The sequence below is a fragment of the Gavia stellata genome, chromosome 2, assembly GCF_030936135.1.
Source record: "Gavia stellata isolate bGavSte3 chromosome 2, bGavSte3.hap2, whole genome shotgun sequence".
Lineage (NCBI taxonomy): Eukaryota > Metazoa > Chordata > Aves > Gaviiformes > Gaviidae > Gavia > Gavia stellata.
Genome location: NC_082595.1, coordinates 74,205,170 through 74,221,384, shown reverse-complemented (window position 1 = coordinate 74,221,384; position 16,215 = coordinate 74,205,170). Strand labels below are relative to the sequence as shown.

Below are 16,215 nucleotides of genomic sequence, written 5' to 3'. Positions count from 1 at the left end.
TTTTCTAAATTACGTTTAACTGTGCTGATTACATATGTGCAAGATGTATATACCAAAACCTAATGTAACATCTTACTAACCATCAAGGACATAATCTATCAGGCTATGTTTTAAAATCTTGAAGATTAATACTTCACTTCTAGGAACCACAAGGTGCACTTTTTCTAGATAACTGAATATATCGGGTTCTGGAGAAACCAGGAAGGCTTAAGCAAACATGGAAGCAAGTATTAGCTGTCCTCCAGTAACATGGTTATAGAGCTGCTTGGGAGAAATAGGTTTACTTAGTAGTATCTCAGACTAACAAGCGTGTGGAGCATTACAGACTTATATACACACACGTTAGTTTTATGATTACTACTTACAATCCTAAACAACAGCTAAGCATTTACATAGAAAATCTGCTTACTGTCACTATGTAATTTATTTATATTACTTTGAAAAAGAACAGTATCTTTTGTATGGTCTCTTTGTTAATAAATGGGAATCAACACTCTAGTCTGTAAGAGGACTATGGTAATAAGAAGGTGATTTCATCTGTATATCTCGGATTTTAAAATACAAAGAGAAGTTTTAGAGAGAAAAAAAATGAATTAATTATTAGCCAAATAACTAGCCTAATTTAATTTCACATAAGTTTAGGAGGATGCTTAAAAACAGCCCCTGCACAAAAACAGATGCACTGCTGGGTGATGTGTGTGCCATTGGAGTTAATGGAGCTTTTGTGTCAATTAAGAATTAGCTATAGTGTATTGAATGCTGCCTTGTCTCTCCCCCTGTCTGGGCCCAGACCATCCCTTGGAGAGTAAAATATTTTAGCCATCCTACGGGCATCACAGGCAGTCAAATATTTTGAGAGAGAAGCAAATTTCCAGCATGACTTGCCTTGGAGCCAAGGGCTCTATAAGCAAATTCTGCACAACCAGATCTTCAAGAAAGCATGATGAGGTAAGCAGATGGATTTCCATCAATACTATTTCTGAAATGAGAGCACTGTATCAAGCTATGGGAAAGTGTTTCAGTCACACTGCTGCAAAGGTTCGCAGGAAGAAACACAAAGCGAACTGCGATGCTGATGGCACAGGACGCAGGCAGCAAGGCAAAGTCACTAGCTGCCTGCAAATTTATATATATGTATTTAATGATGTATATCTGACTGTATATTTGAACATACATGTAAAATGAGGACAGTTCATGTCCCGCAAAACGCAGTGCTGAGCAAGGCCTGGTGTGTTTGTTCATCCCTGAGCAGCAGGGACGCTAGACAAGCACGAGATACTGTCATGATGGGGTGGAGGTAAGCTGGGAAGTGGTAATTTTAACACACCGCTGGAAACCTCTTCTTCCAAGCACAAAAGGAATGGTGTGCTCTATCCCAAAGGCATGCCCATAGAAAGATTGACTCAGCTTTCCCTTTCGCCTAAGATCATAGTTCCTGGGATCTTTGCATCTTTACAGTGGCTTCATGCAGCACGTGCCTTCAACGTACCTGCTGTTGCGCTTAGTGGTATGAAATGTCTGCTTCCAACAGGGTGGATTAGTGCTTTGGCAAGACCTTCAAAAAAGATGGCTACTTCAGGTATTTATGATATTGAGGTAAACAGACGAATCTCTTCCATCATACTAAACTATATTTCAAAAATATGGGTCAAACTTCACCATGTTCAACCATGAACATTTGGATGCAGGTGCTTTACAGTGCTGTTGCAGGGCAGACATTCATCAGACCCTTTACAGGTTCCCCTACACCACCGGAGAAGAGGTTTGCTCTCCTCAGTCCTTGCAGTGGATGTCACACCCACACACACATTTCTTCACTTGCTTCAGTTTCTGCTTCTGCTCTACCACCTTTGCTAACTCCTAAAGGCAACTGTTCTTACACCTATCATTGCATTCAGAGATGTCTTGGGCAACAGAACAAGCATCAGGCTTTTGCTACCCACATCATTTGCAGAGTTTAATTAAGGGAAAGGGAGGAGGTGGTGAAGCTTTAAGAGCCAAGAGCTGGAACAGAAAAAAATGGCAGTGCTGTCTGCTGTAAAATATGTACGTATAGCCTTTCTCCTTCTGTAATCCCACCTCTGAAACTCTTATTTCGTCCCCTCATTACCACTCAGCGTCTGCCACTTCCCACGCTGCTCGCAGCACTAGCAGTATGCAATACATGGAAAAAAGGGTTTATCTTTTAATAAAATTTCTGATATATTTCATGTTCTAGAAGAGCTGATCAGTAACTCAGTGTATCATCTTTGTGTCACTGCCACTATTTCTACCACAGGAAGTTTCAGTTGGCTTTTCTAGGCATTAAGAGCTATTGGGATTCCTCCCCCCACCCCATCCCGCAGAATAAGTTGCCTGAGCAGACAGCTTTTATTCTGGGGTGAGGGATGGGGAGGAGCAGGAGCAAAGATTCATGCCAACAAGATAAAACAATGTCAGCTGTAGCTACTGGATGATGAACTAGATGCTGTCACCCACCAGTAAGTAGCACCTCATACTACCAAAGTCTCAAATACATTTACAAAGCAAATCTTCCCCTCTTCCCCCCCAGCTGCAGTTTTTGCTCTAGACTTTCCTGCTTGGTTTTTAAGGTAAGTCTCTAGCCTTTGCAGCTGCCTTACTAAATCTTAGGAATAGAAGTTCAGGCAGCAGCCTGATTTTGCAACCAGCCTGAAATGCTAAGGTGGTTCCCAGGATCTTATAAGGCAACAGCAATTTAGTTTTCACCATCCAGGCTTTCACATGGGGAAACACCATCATCAATCCAGAAGCCCTCAACTCAAGCTACAGTACATTTTGAAAGGCATACGTTATAAAACACAGCAAAAAATCTCAAATAAAGCCAATTAAAATTAATGACAAATGAATGGGGAAGAGGAGCAGGAGGCACTGCTAACACCAAACATTCAAAAAATGAGTCAGTTCTGAGGAAGAAGTTGGGTATTTTTGTTCAAACCTCTACAGAAAGCTGAGTTCATGTTCTCCAGGTTATTTACCACTCCCTAAGGCACCCAAGACTTAAGGGGGAGCTACAGAAGTCTCACGCGGCCAGAGGTGCCAGCTTCTAAAGAAGCCAGCACACAGAACAGCAAGAGCTTGGGTAAGGGACATATTTGCTGTCTGAAACCTGTCCTCCCCTCATGAAAAATGCAAGGGAAGGAGACAGTTTCTTCCTCCCACAGATGGGAGCCCTCCTCCCCACCCACTCTTTTCTATAGCTTGTATTGAGAAGTGGTTAGTCATAGCAGGACACAGATGCGTTCATGCCTGGCTGATGAAACTCAGATGATAATATGTTCATGTCTACAGGCCAGGAGACAACCACTTGTTTTCCTTGCAAGCCAGATTTTATAACTCCTTTGTACTGGGGAGAACGAGAGTCACTTTTGGTTAGCCTTACTCAACATACTGAGGAACTACACTGGTTTTACTTCCCACAGTGCACAAGCTTCTTGCTCTTCCACCAAGTTTGCTTTCTGTCCAGGCTTCTATTTCCTCACAGGGTATCAAACACCACACACAGCCCCCAGGCTTGCACAGAGCTGTTTGCCATGAGATCTACAGAAGACTAACAAGAACAAGGATCAAGGGTTGTGGACACGGATGAAGCTGATGGAGAAAGGCAATTACTGCATGGCAGGGGCATGCACCTGGCAAAGAAAAAAAGCCCTCATGCTGAGGTTTCACCCCTTGAAATATGTAACATTGCAAGCATTCATTTGCAATTCAGTGAGTAGTAGTTCATCATCTTAATTTGAATGCGACACTGATGAACTGGTCTGAATACATTTACACGTTTGGTTATGACTGTCCTCTGAAAATGCTGTCCTTACTTTGAGAGGACATGCACAACACAGCGGTAAGAAGCCGAGCGCTCCCTGCATTTGGCAACACATAGCACATAGGAAGGATGGGCAAAACCATGGTGAGTCTTACGGAGGGTGCAGTTACTGACCTTGTTCAGGACTTTGTGCTCAAATAGTGAGAAAACACAGCAATTTGCTGAGCCTTACAGATTTCTAATCCAGAACACCCTGACTTAACAGGGCACTCAGCCTAAGGCTGAAGTATAAAATCAACTTTTCCAATGCCAAATGTGATAGATTCAGAATACCAATGTAGTAGCAAGTAAAGAACCCAAATGAATAACCAAAACACCTCTTAAGCAATGGCACTCCGCTACTGGTTGCACAGCTTTCATATGTTTTTGAAATCCAGGTCAAGATTCAAACCTTACCAGAGTGTATCAAGTCATTTCAGTGTTTTGTTGTTTATAAAGTACTTGGAAACAACCCTTGGCATTCAGTACTGCTTCATCACTTTATTTTGTTACTAAATCAAGGTCTCTAGTTAGTCACCTCATACCAGAAAGAGTTTAATGTACTAAAATGTGTAAAATGTTTTCTCCTCCTTTCATCCTGCCCTAAGAGGAACCGTAGCACAAGCAGTTCCGGTAGCATGGTAGCTGTGCAAGCTCTCAATCAGCTGTTGAATGATACCTCACAGGAAAGAAATCAGGACCAGTATTACAAACTTCCACAGTTCCAATATTATTCTAGTTTAAGGAGAGGAAGTGCTTTAATGAAGCCTCCTGAGGTGTTATAGGTCAAACTAGAGAATTCTCCTCTCGCCCTCCCCACTTTACTTGTGGCTTTGTGCTCAGTCTGGCTTTGTAGGAATCTCTCCTGTACTGCTTAAAGATCAGCAAAAGTCATTACCAAATGTAGCAGACTCAGCAATCAGTGTCAGGACCTATACACATTTTTCCCCTCTCGAAGTGTATTATTGTGATCAACATCTCAATGATCATGAGACTGACAACAAGATATTTACTTTGATCAAGGTGTTTATTGCATCTCAGAGGGCACACATGCACTGGGGTTTTTTGTTTTTTGTTTGTTTGTTTTTGTTTTGTTTTTTTTTTTTTTTAAACTGAAATACAAAGAAGAGCCATTTTGAAATTAGCTTTGTATAGAACTTTCCCATTACGGTGTATGTTATCCCCACAGCAAATTCAGATACAACCACTTTTAATGGTACCATACATTGATTAAATAGTTAATTTGAAAGACTTTAGGTGAATATCTTTCCAACCCAATATGCTTTTACAGAGAACTGCCAAGCCACTTGTAACACTGATCAACAGTGACCTCATTGAAGAGTCAAGATCTTACGCCAAGCCATCAGCAGAAACAGTATGAGAACAAATAAAAATTAAAGAAACACAGTATGTACAGTAAAGGGCATGGATCTCTGGATCAGAATTAAATCTAATCACCAATAGTACAAAAGCTACTCACAGCGCATTCGGGGCAATGGAGAAAACACTAGCCTAAGGCATACACAGGTAAGCACTAAATTAAGAGATGTACATAAGAACTGAACAGAGATGAGTAACATCACTTGTAATGTTTTGACTACGGATACACCAAAGAGTGCTCTTGTATTTGAAATCCCTTAATGCCAGCATGACTATGGTTGCTTTTTCCAACTACACGGAGAGAAACTGACCCTTTACTTATTTTCAGTGCATTTAGCAAGAACTGATAAATATGCCAATTTTAAATGCAAAACCTTAAATAATTAAAATAGATTTAAAAATAAAAACAGCAATAAATATGGTGTTCTTTCAGATATGATTTTTCATTCTTGGTAAATCATCGAAAAAGTATTTGTTATGGAAGTTTATATTACTTTAAGTTATCTTAACATATACAGTGCCACAAAAATAAAACATTTTTTCACGACAATTGAGATTCCTGTGACTGGAGAAAAAAAAATGTATTCCACACAATTTCATAAGTATTTTCCTTACTATCTGGTATTATCACACTATGTTCCTAACAGATAAAGGAGAAATTGAGTCTTAGGGAAATTTTAGGTGTCCTCAAAAAGTTATATACATTGAAACCTTCAAAAACCACAGACATCGCTCCAAATGGCTCACCAAACAACAGCTGCATAATCTGCCCCCATGGGATAGGTTCAGAAAAGCACTAGAAGGCATCAGAAACATACATCCATTGTTTAAATTGTAAAACACAAATAACCCAAGTACACAAATTTTGAGAGAGTAGGGATAACAGCTAAGGTAGTACACATTCCTAATGTTCACTTTCACAGCTGTGCTACACATTTCAGGAGGAAGAGAAAGTCTGAGTAAGCGCTGGGTTTGGTACTGGTGGCTCACTTTGAAACTCTGAGCATCTGTTTGTAGACTCCAAACTCATGTTTTTATCATCCAGTCAGAAAAAATGCAGCTGTGAAAACAGAAAAGTATTAGATGCAAACCGGAATAATGAGTTAGATAAAGCACGTTCTAGAAAAAGCACCGAATCTGCTCATTGCTTCACACCTCAATGGAGTTACCAGTTTTTAGTGAAGCAGCAGGGCTGGAGTTTGGAGAAGTGGGAAGTGAGACTGGGTGGTGTCTGCTAAGAGCAGGCTGATCCCATCCACTGCTGCTAACTCTAGTGCAGAGGAGGCTTAGAACAAGTCTTAGAATTATGCTCTAGGTAGAAAGAAAAGGACTTATGAAGAAGGCTTTGAATATATGTAATGATTGTCCTCTCCTCAAACAGCAAATTATTCTAGTCTTAATTATAAAATGCCTACCATACTTCTGCATTATTATTTTTTAATTGGCTTGAGTGTTCAATTCAATCTGATATTTCTACTTGGCCCTCTTTCACATCCTTCTCCAAAACCCTCACAGTAATGTTTTTGCCTTTTTTCCCTTCCATTCTGCAGTACCTTTTTTTGCTTCTCCTCCATTTTTTCTTTTTATTTACTCCTCTGTTCTTCCCCACTGTTGTTCTACACGGTACTGCTCAGGACCTCATGCCTTAGCATTCAGAAAAGCAGTGCCTTGAAAAATTGTATGGTGGGGGAGAACATTAGCTGGCAGCATTTAAGAGATGCAAACAACCTACCCTTGATCATCAGGATACCTAAGTTTTTCCTCTTTTGATCCCTTCACACCTATGATACCAAATCTGTTTCCATGCCCACAAGACTGGAACAAGCCTCTTCAGCACCATTTTGCCCCCAGTATTTGTACCCTGTTATAATTCTATTTGTTTCAGTATTAATTTCAGGGAAGAAAAATAAACATGAACTCTTGGAATGAATGGAAACAAGGCAAAAACAGAAGTTATAGATTGAAGATAACTTTTCCTGGCGGTCACTTTTGGCAAAAAAAGTAGTCAAAAGACAAGCTTTCAGGCTAAAACTAAGAGTGTGGACAGAGACTTTGGGTTTCTGTTTAAACAACCACATTATCAGTGCATGTTTCTACCTATCTCTACAGCTACAATTTCATCAGTCATATTCAATCTACTGGCCTAATCAACATCTGTGTGCCAGACACGTACCACAGCATAACATGCTTAGGCAGGCAGTCACAGAATACCTTATCGTTTACAAGAAATCCTTGATGTTAAGATCCGCTAATGGGTCCTTTGTTGGAGGTTTCTTGGGACTCTGAGTAGCAGGAGTTGGGCTTGGAGAAAGCTAACAGATGCCAGCCAGGAAGGCAGAAAAAAACAAAGCAGACAAGGATATACAAGCATTAGGTAGGTATAGCTGGTTCCCACACAAGCACATTGCAAGCATACAAAGTTCTAAATTTCCTTTAAGTTCAGTGTGTTGCCATTTTGCTCAAGCATTGTTTAGACTCCATCCTTACTACAGGGCTAACAATGTTTGGCTGGTTTAATGGACATTGCTACAGAAACTGCATATTCTAATTAGAGTAGCTTCAAATCACTCTCTCCCTGTAAGGCAGAATGGTGTTAGGATCATCAACCCAGACAGAACTTAAGCAACTGTTAGATGTTAAACACCAAGGTGTAGAATAAGCAAAGTGCATGCTGCAGAGTACATCTGAAAATCCTAGCGACTAGCATTTACATACAAATTGTTCTACATTGGCAGTGTAAATACGAGCCCAAAGTGTACCGGAGATGTGACTGTATTATACTCTGTTCCTCCTCTGGTAGGCATAAAAATCACCAGTTATTGCACAGAAAGTGTCAGTTTTTCAAGTTCCATGCAACCCTTTTCACTCTGGAGCCAAATGATTCTCCCATCCTGACCTTACTCCCTGCTGCCTCCACCTTACTCAGGGAACCGGGTGTTTTGCACCGAAAGAAACCCAGCAAGCTACCAGTCTGAACCAGTTAAACTTGCGTTTACTGAGACACAGCTGTCATCCAAGAACTTGAGACCTTAGCTTGTTCATAAGCAGAAGGTCAGTTTTCTGAAGAATCCTCTTGGTGGGCTGGGAAGGAAGATGCAGAGTGCAGCTGTAGTAAATGTTGACAAGCTCTGAATACAATAGGAATGCCCATCAGCTCCACTTTGAGCTTTACTCAAATCTCCCCCAAAAACAGATCTTGGACATAGATGTAGGAAACTTCAAATCTGTTCCATTGGTTTTGTACAAGGGAACTGAAAAAAATCAAGGTGATTCATGTGATCTGTTGCAAGTCAACGGTTGGCTTGGACAGGCGTACTCTTCCCTGGGTAAAAAACTGTCTGGATGGCCAGGCTCAAAGAGTTGTGGTGAACGGAGTTAAATCCAGCTGGTGGTCAGTCACAAGTGGTGTTCCCCAGGGCTCAGTATTGGGGCCAGTTCTGTTTAATATCTTTATCAACCATCTGGACAAGGGGATTGAGTGCACCCTCAGCAAGTTTGCAGACAACACCAAGTTCAGCGGGAATGTTGATCTGCTTGAGGGTAGGAAGGCTCTGCAGAGGGATCTGGACAGGCTGGATGGATGGGCCGAGGCCAATTGTATGAGGTTCAACAAGGTCAAGTGCCGGGTCCTGAACTTGACTCATAACAAACCCATGCAATGCTACAGACTTGGGGACGAGTGGCTGGAAAGCTGCCTGTCGGAAAAGGACCTGGGGGTATTGGTCAACAGCCAGTTGCATATGAGCCAGCAGTGTGCCCAGGTGGCCAAGAAGGCCAATAGCACTCTGGCCTGTATCAGAAATGGTGTGGCCAGAAGGAGCAGGGAGGTGATCGTGCCTCTGTACTCGGCTCTGGTGAGGCCGCACCTTGAATCCTGTGTTCAGTTTTGGGCCCCTCACTACAAGAAGGACACTGAGGTGCTGGAGTGTGTCCAGAGAAGGGCAACAAAGCTGGTGAAGGGTCTGGAGCACAAGTCTTATGAGGAACGGCTGAGGGAGCTGGGGTTGTTCAGTCTGGAGAAAAGGAGGCTGACGGGACACCTTATTGCTCTCTACAACTACCCGAAAGGAGGTTGTAGTGAGGTGGGTGTTGGTCTCTTCTCCCAAGTAGCAAGTGATAGGATGAGAGGAAACAGCCTCAAGTTGCACCAGGGAGGTTTAGATTAGATATTAGGAAAAACTTCTTCCACTGAAAGGGTTGTCAAGCACTGGAACAGGCTGCCCAGGGAGGTGGTTGAGTCACCATCCCTAGAGGTATTTAAAAGACATATAGGTGTGGCACTTACGGACATGGTTTAGTGGTGGCCTTGGCAGTGTTGGGTTAATGGTTGGACTCGATGATCTTACAGGTCTTTTCCAACCTGAATGATTCTCTGATTCTAAGTCAGGCAGCTGATACTATAAGAAATCTCTTTTACAGTCCTACAGCTAGAATTGAACTGAGATAATGCATACCCACAAGCTACTTTCTAGAGAAATGGAGAACAATTAAACATTCATCTAGTAGTAACACTTACCTGTACACCAGGGCCAGTGGCAGCTCCAAATGGTGGTCTCATCATAGGCTGCCCATACATAACTGGCTGCTGGGGCATCATGGGTACACCTGTGCCTGCTGGGGGCTGTGAATTAACGCAGTGTGAGTAGGGTTCTGAATGAAGAAAGGAGAGCCGCGTAACAGGAGAGACTCACCATCCCAAATGCTGCTCCTGGCTGTGGGACAGGTGGAGTACCTCCTGTGGCAGGAACAGCACTTGCTGGAGGCACGGCTCCCGTCTAAAAAATTTTTTTAAAAAATTAAAAAATGCAAGAATCTCTGTAGCACCAAGTATCTGGAAACCACACAGAGTCTCCAGGATTCTCAAAGTTGTTCTGGAAAGTAGGACTGTTAAGCAGCAGATAATACCTAACCTCAAAACTGCAATGCTTCAAAGAATGAGAGAGTTGAATGAGTCTTTACGCTAATGCTCAGCTTGCTTTTTCATAAGAAAGCAAGGCTGACAGACTCCATTCTCTTCATGAATGGAGTCCATTGAACTGAATACAACTCAAAATAGGCCCAAGAAAATATGTACTTGCCTCCTCCTGCTACACCATGTAAGAAAGCATCTCAATTTCATAACTGATAGCCAACACACTATTGTACTTGTTATAGCACTGTATTTTAGTAAAAGCTTAAGCAGATTGTAAAGCTAAGGGAAATAACTGCTAGAATTAGTTTCCAGTTTAAAAAAAAAATAGTATTTTTATGCAGTGATATTCATTTAAGAATAAGTTCACACACTTAAGCCACAATCACAACCATTACATACTTCACTAAGGAGAGTTCCGTTTGTCTTGTTATGCTTTTCATGCATATACTTAACCTGTTATGATTTTCATTCAAGTAACAAATGAGAAAAAGGTGATGTTTCACTTGGACTTGGGAAGAGAGAACTGTTAGTTCAGTAGTCCGACTGGACATACAGCACAACAGCATCTTTGAACAAGGCCACCCCACTTATCCAGCAGAACCTACACATCATCCCTTTTGGTTCCCTTGTCTGTAACTTCCCATGCACAGAGTCTCCTTATGGCCTTGAAAGCACCCAAGTCTCTCCTTTTCACAGAAGTACATACAATCCAAATTATTAACAGCTCTGAAGAGAGGCAGGAGGCATTTAAGGAAGGGATTTACAAATGGTAGTAGGATTTTTAGGAACCTCATTACTGCTAGCATATGGCTTAAGTATATTGGCACAATTTCTCAAGCTATTACAGAAGCTGTACCGTCATGACTGAGCCTCCACATCCTTAGTGCCTACCTTGAGTCAGTTACATCTCAGCATGCTTGGAGAGCAGTTTGCACACTTTCAGTTCAAAGGACAGTACATCTCTGGAGATACATGGGAATTACTCACTGCACAGTCCACTTCTGTGAATGTTGCATTTAGTGCCCTTGGTTGCGCCCTGCTTCCAGACTAAAATACGCTAGTTTCTTAGGAAGCTGGACACAAGTCAAGATAACCTGTTCCAGATTCATTAATCAGCAAACACCCTACAGTTTCTGATAATAATTATGAACCTCTGTTCCAGCCTGTAAAGTTTTCTGAGGAGCGTTTCAATCAAAAGCTGTAATGCGCTAGCAGCACAGCTGCCCCCAAACTAAAGCCAACATCTGGACACTCAGGTACAGAACACAAGGAGTAGAAAGACACAGATTAATGACATCAGATGCAGTGATCTGACTGCAGCACAGGAACACATTGTAGCTCAAAATCCAGTTAGGCAGATGCCAAGAAAATGGCCACACAAACTGAATCTGATTTTGCCTCAAAGCACTAGGGTCACTCAAGGGAACGGGCTTTTATGAAATTCTGCTGATTTTAATCCAGAAGGTGAAAGGTCACAAGGAAGGGAAGAAGTGACCAAAACTTAAGTGGTTCAACAGTGACATGAAGGAAAGCTTCATTTTGGTCTCCACATTTATTTTTCCTGCAGATCTGGTTTTCTTTGGTTTCAAAAAATACTTAAGTGCATGATTTTGAAGAAATATATAAAACACATTTCATGTAATGCTATCAAAACCACCCAGCTTTCCAGAAAGGCTAGTTACTTATCAGAGATAAAAATCACTGTGAGATCATGCTGATGTTACAGAAGTTAGAAATTTCAGGTAGTACAAGTCATCGGAGAGTTCGCATTCAAGTAAAGCAAAGACAGTTTGAAGCCATTATTTTCAAGCTTACAGCACAGAAATGGTTAACCACTACTACCATATTCAACACATTGCCTGAGAATTGTCTGCTGGACAATCAGTCCAAGAAGAGCCATGTTAGATAGCTTCTAGCTGGTTCTAAGCCAGCTGTAACAACTGTAGCGCAGGTGAGTTGCTGTTAGTTATCTTAGTGTTTAGTAAGTACAATAAGAGAGCAAAAAAAAATCACTTACACTGTACAGTATTGCCCAGCCTTTCTATTAAGAAAAAAAGTTGACGTTACAACTAATACATTCGAAGTACCAAGTTCAGGGAATTCTTATATCTTCCATAAGGTTAAGGAACAAGCTGGAACATGCTTAGAGCAACACTAACATCTGGCTGTGGCAGCAGGGAATTGAACTGGTCATGCTCCCCCTTGACAGTCCTCTCCTTCCCAACCCAATTTTTTTCAAATGGAGGCTGCTTTATGCCCTGTGTGACTTTGATGAAATGAGGTATGACCCCTCTTCAGATTACTCTTGTAGCTTACTCATGATCAAGTTGCTCTTGTGCCAAATTTAGATTTTTAGCTTGATTCAACCCTCTTCTCTCAAAGTTAGTGCCTTCTGATACATTTTACAGGGCAATCCTAACTCTTCCAACAGACTGCTTTACTCTGCTAAACAAGCTACCCACTTCTAATCTAACATCAATCACCTAATCAGTCTGAATACTGTGTAGTCTTTTGATCTACTTTATTCAGGAAAGCTTGAGAAAAACCTATTTATTTTCTCTCCTTCCAGTACTTCAGCTTTGGATCAATACCGTTGTCTTCTGGGCAATCGACCCGGGCCTGGTGCTGGCAAGACCTATACAGCTAACCACACACTTGGAAATGTCCACAGGTATTAAGTGTACATGTAGAGTAACATCTTTATACATATGCTAGTGCATTTTCATTGACCTGAACTCAATGATTTATTTATGCCAGCTGCAAATCTGGTCTTAAAAATGTGACTTGAAACAATCATATCATTTATACAGAAGCAAATTCTTTAGCTGAAGTAGATAGGAGCAGTGCCTACACGTATGCTTGCGTAGTCTCATAATATATTGAGGTTTCAAAACCAGCAGTATCAACGGATTAACCACCTACCAATGGACCACTTGGGACACCACCAGTTGACCATGTTGCAGGTGCTACTTTTGGCTGCCAGTTGGCTCCTCCTGTTAACTTTTTCTCTCCAGCGTTCCACTGGAGGTCTCCCCTAATAAAGAGGGTGAGAGACAGAGCTATTATTTACATACAGTGAAAATGAAAACCAATTGCAGTATACATACGTTAAGCTTGCAGCTAAATTAGTTTATGGTGTATGCAGTTTAAGTTATTAACAGAAAGATACAAGTTTAGTGCCACTTGGTTTCAAGGGTTGTTAGTGGTAGACACCACCACACTATACTGACATCAGCTACATAGTTATGGCCTTTGTGGTGAGAATTAACGAGAAGTTTTACTTAGCATTGACCAAAGGTAACATATTATTGCATATACCCTTGCAAAGTAGGAAGAGGGAGTGCTACTGCCTATTCTACTGGGACCAGGCAGTAGAGCTGCCTGCTAGAAGTCTTTGAAAGGTCATTTCATTGCTGGAAATCTTGCTCAGACAGCTGAAGGAGGAAAGCATTCAGTTCTGGAAAAAGTTGATAGATACAAGAGAAACAAATCATTCATAGAGTAAAAGGGGTGTTGCAAAACCAGGTTTTGTTAGAGGCCACTCTATCCAGAATAAGCTACACCATTTGAATGAAGTAGATAGATTGAATGAAGCTAAGTTTTGGGGATAAACCTCATGATATGTTTAAACATATCCCTCCTATCATCTCCACAGAGGCACAACGCATTTTGAAGTACACGCATCATAAATTGGTCTTGCATACAGAGGAAGACTCAGCACAGAAGAAGCTATCAGTTAGATTAAGAAGATACATTCAAAAATAAATGCAATGCTGTAAATATTTCTTCTTGCAAAAAGAAGCTTTTCACTGCATGGAATGAACTTCTTTTCTATTTTACAAGTATTCCAATGCCTACACGATAAGCACATCCAGCGTCTGTAAAAAGATAACAAAACTATTACATATTAGCCTAGATTACTGAGGACAGCTATACAATTTATTATCCGGACTATTCATTTATTTTAAGTTGTTTGGAATTCAGCTATCTGATATGAAGACAGTGATTTATGCAGAAATATTTTTTTTAAGACTCAGATTAAAGCCAGCAAGTTTAAGAAGTATGTCAGGAAAAATTAACCTTAATTATTCAGTGAACCTGGATAGAACAGAATATTTTCTCCAGAATTTTTCTGAACTGATTTTAGGGGGTAGGGGGCACATGACCAATTCATTAATAAACACTGAAATAGATGTAAGACTATACAATGGATTTGAAAACTTTTTTTTTTAAACAAAGTTGAACTTACTTTTTTGAAGTGGTACCAGAAATTCCAAGATCTGAAAATTGTAAGGACAAAAAAAAAAGTCATGTGTTTATTGAAGTGTGTCAAAGTAACAGCTCACATTTCATTGCACTTGGGCTTATACAGAGTAAAAAAGCTTTGGATGTCTTCATTTATACAGCATCAGAGGACCAGCCACATCTACCCCTTTCTTCAGGACAAACTTTTGAGGGACACTGCAGATGTCTTATACTTGAGGAAGCCATTTTTGCTCCATAAGCAATCCAAAGTAACAATGTATTTAGGTCTACAAAACGCTAAGTTATTTAAGAGCACCAAAACTATTTACCATGAATAACAGCACTAGTTTCTGTTCCTCATTATACATAACAAAATATAAAACTATTTTTATACACATAAATCTGAATGTTACCTGGAAGTTTTGCACTGTTTTATCTGCTCTATCATACACAGGAAGTCCAAGCAGTTCCCTTAATTACTCTTTGGAAGAAGTTTTAAACTAAGTTTTAAAGAATACTCTTCTCACATGACCAGTACAAGTCCTGTAAGTCACATATTGCTAAGTTTGGTATATCTAAGTTTGGGGGAGAAAATCAAATGACTTGCAGAAGAGGTTTCAGGTGATTAAGAGTCCTACTAAGCATGGTAGTTTCACCCCACACCTAACAGAAGAGTACGCATCATAAGATCAGTTATATCTTTGCTGCGGTGTGTTTAAATACACTAACAGAGTATTCCTTTTATGCAATCCTCCAAAGTACAACATCAGTAGTATTATACCTTAGCCTAGGTGGGCCTCTGTCAATTTGTTTTGGGGGGCTGCAGCTACTGATCTCCAGTTATAAAGTCTCTAGTCCTTTTCCTACCTCAGAAAGAGAACATTTTTTAGTTTAGCATTTCAAGGACATGTTTTGGAAAGTTCACTTTCTGAGAGAAGGTCTGTTCTTGGCTGTTGTGCACACCTCACCCCACTGCTACTCCTCCTCTCATTAGGCAAGAAGTCAGCTATTTGTGTCCACCAGCTTTTCTGCTTAAACTCCACAGTGCTGTCAGATGCTTTGGACAATTTTCACCTTTCCATCTGTTATTACACAGGGGCACATCCATTAAGAGTTTGACGTGCCTCTGAATGTACCTGGGACATTCACAAGTTAAAAATCATACCTACCAAACAGCTCCCATTATTTGACTCAGATCCTGGGCACAAAAATAGGGACGAGTTACAACCCCAGACTACCAGCTATCTGAATCAGGCTTTATACCTACACATACCTTCCCCCATCTCCCCAGGGAAACAGGAGGACATTGAAAGAAGCAAGCTAAAATAGACAGGTCCTTGGCTCCACAGAAGAGTAACATAGTTGTATGCCACACCACTTAAAACCAAAATTTGTCACTTACTGCCTACTAAGTTTGCAAGAGACGAGTCAAGATCACTTCCAAGGCCTTTGCTTGCAGCTGAAGCAGTGACTGTTGCTGTGGCTGAAGGTGCTATAGACTGACCAGAAGGAACCATAGTTGGCATAAGAAGATCACCTAGGCCGTCAAACACTGGAAGTGAAAGGAAAGTGGGTTAGAAACAGCTGCTGTGGTAAGAAATACACTACCTGCAACAAATATAGCACAGGCAACCATGTCACAAGTCTTACCAAAACACTGTTTGACATTAAAAGTAATGCCAACAAGGGCATGCATTTCATTTCACTAGACACTGAATGTACAGTAATCCTGAGAGAGCTATACCAAGGAGAACTAATATGACAGGACATGCCTAAAAGGACTTTAATTGGAGAGCCGAACCTACATAGATACAGCACCACTTCCACATGACACTATTTTTCTTACAGCCATCCTTAA

General features: G+C 40.9%; 1 protein-coding gene across 27 annotated transcripts in view; it reads right to left on the bottom strand.

Moving 5' to 3' along the window:
• Window positions 1-7,419: 7,419 nt before the first annotated feature.
• The window catches only part of SNAP91 (synaptosome associated protein 91), a 68,151-nt gene continuing 59,355 nt past the window's right edge, over window positions 7,420-16,215 (bottom strand). For 18 of the 27 annotated variants that reach the window (XM_059833619.1, XM_059833603.1, XM_059833680.1 and 15 more), the window contains 6 exons: window positions 15,760-15,909; window positions 14,362-14,392; window positions 13,035-13,146; window positions 9,892-9,975; window positions 9,717-9,821; window positions 7,420-7,512 (listed from right to left, as the gene is read on the bottom strand). In XM_059833619.1, the coding sequence (XP_059689602.1) occupies window positions 7,420-7,512; window positions 9,717-9,821; window positions 9,892-9,975; window positions 13,035-13,146; window positions 14,362-14,392; window positions 15,760-15,909 (575 nt within the window). Of the gene's footprint in view, window positions 7,513-9,716; window positions 9,822-9,891; window positions 9,976-12,129; window positions 12,154-13,034; window positions 13,147-14,361; window positions 14,393-15,759; window positions 15,910-16,215 lie in introns of all 27 variants that reach the window. The other 9 variants (XM_059833659.1, XM_059833652.1, XM_059833704.1 and 6 more) reach the window with 4 other exon arrangements.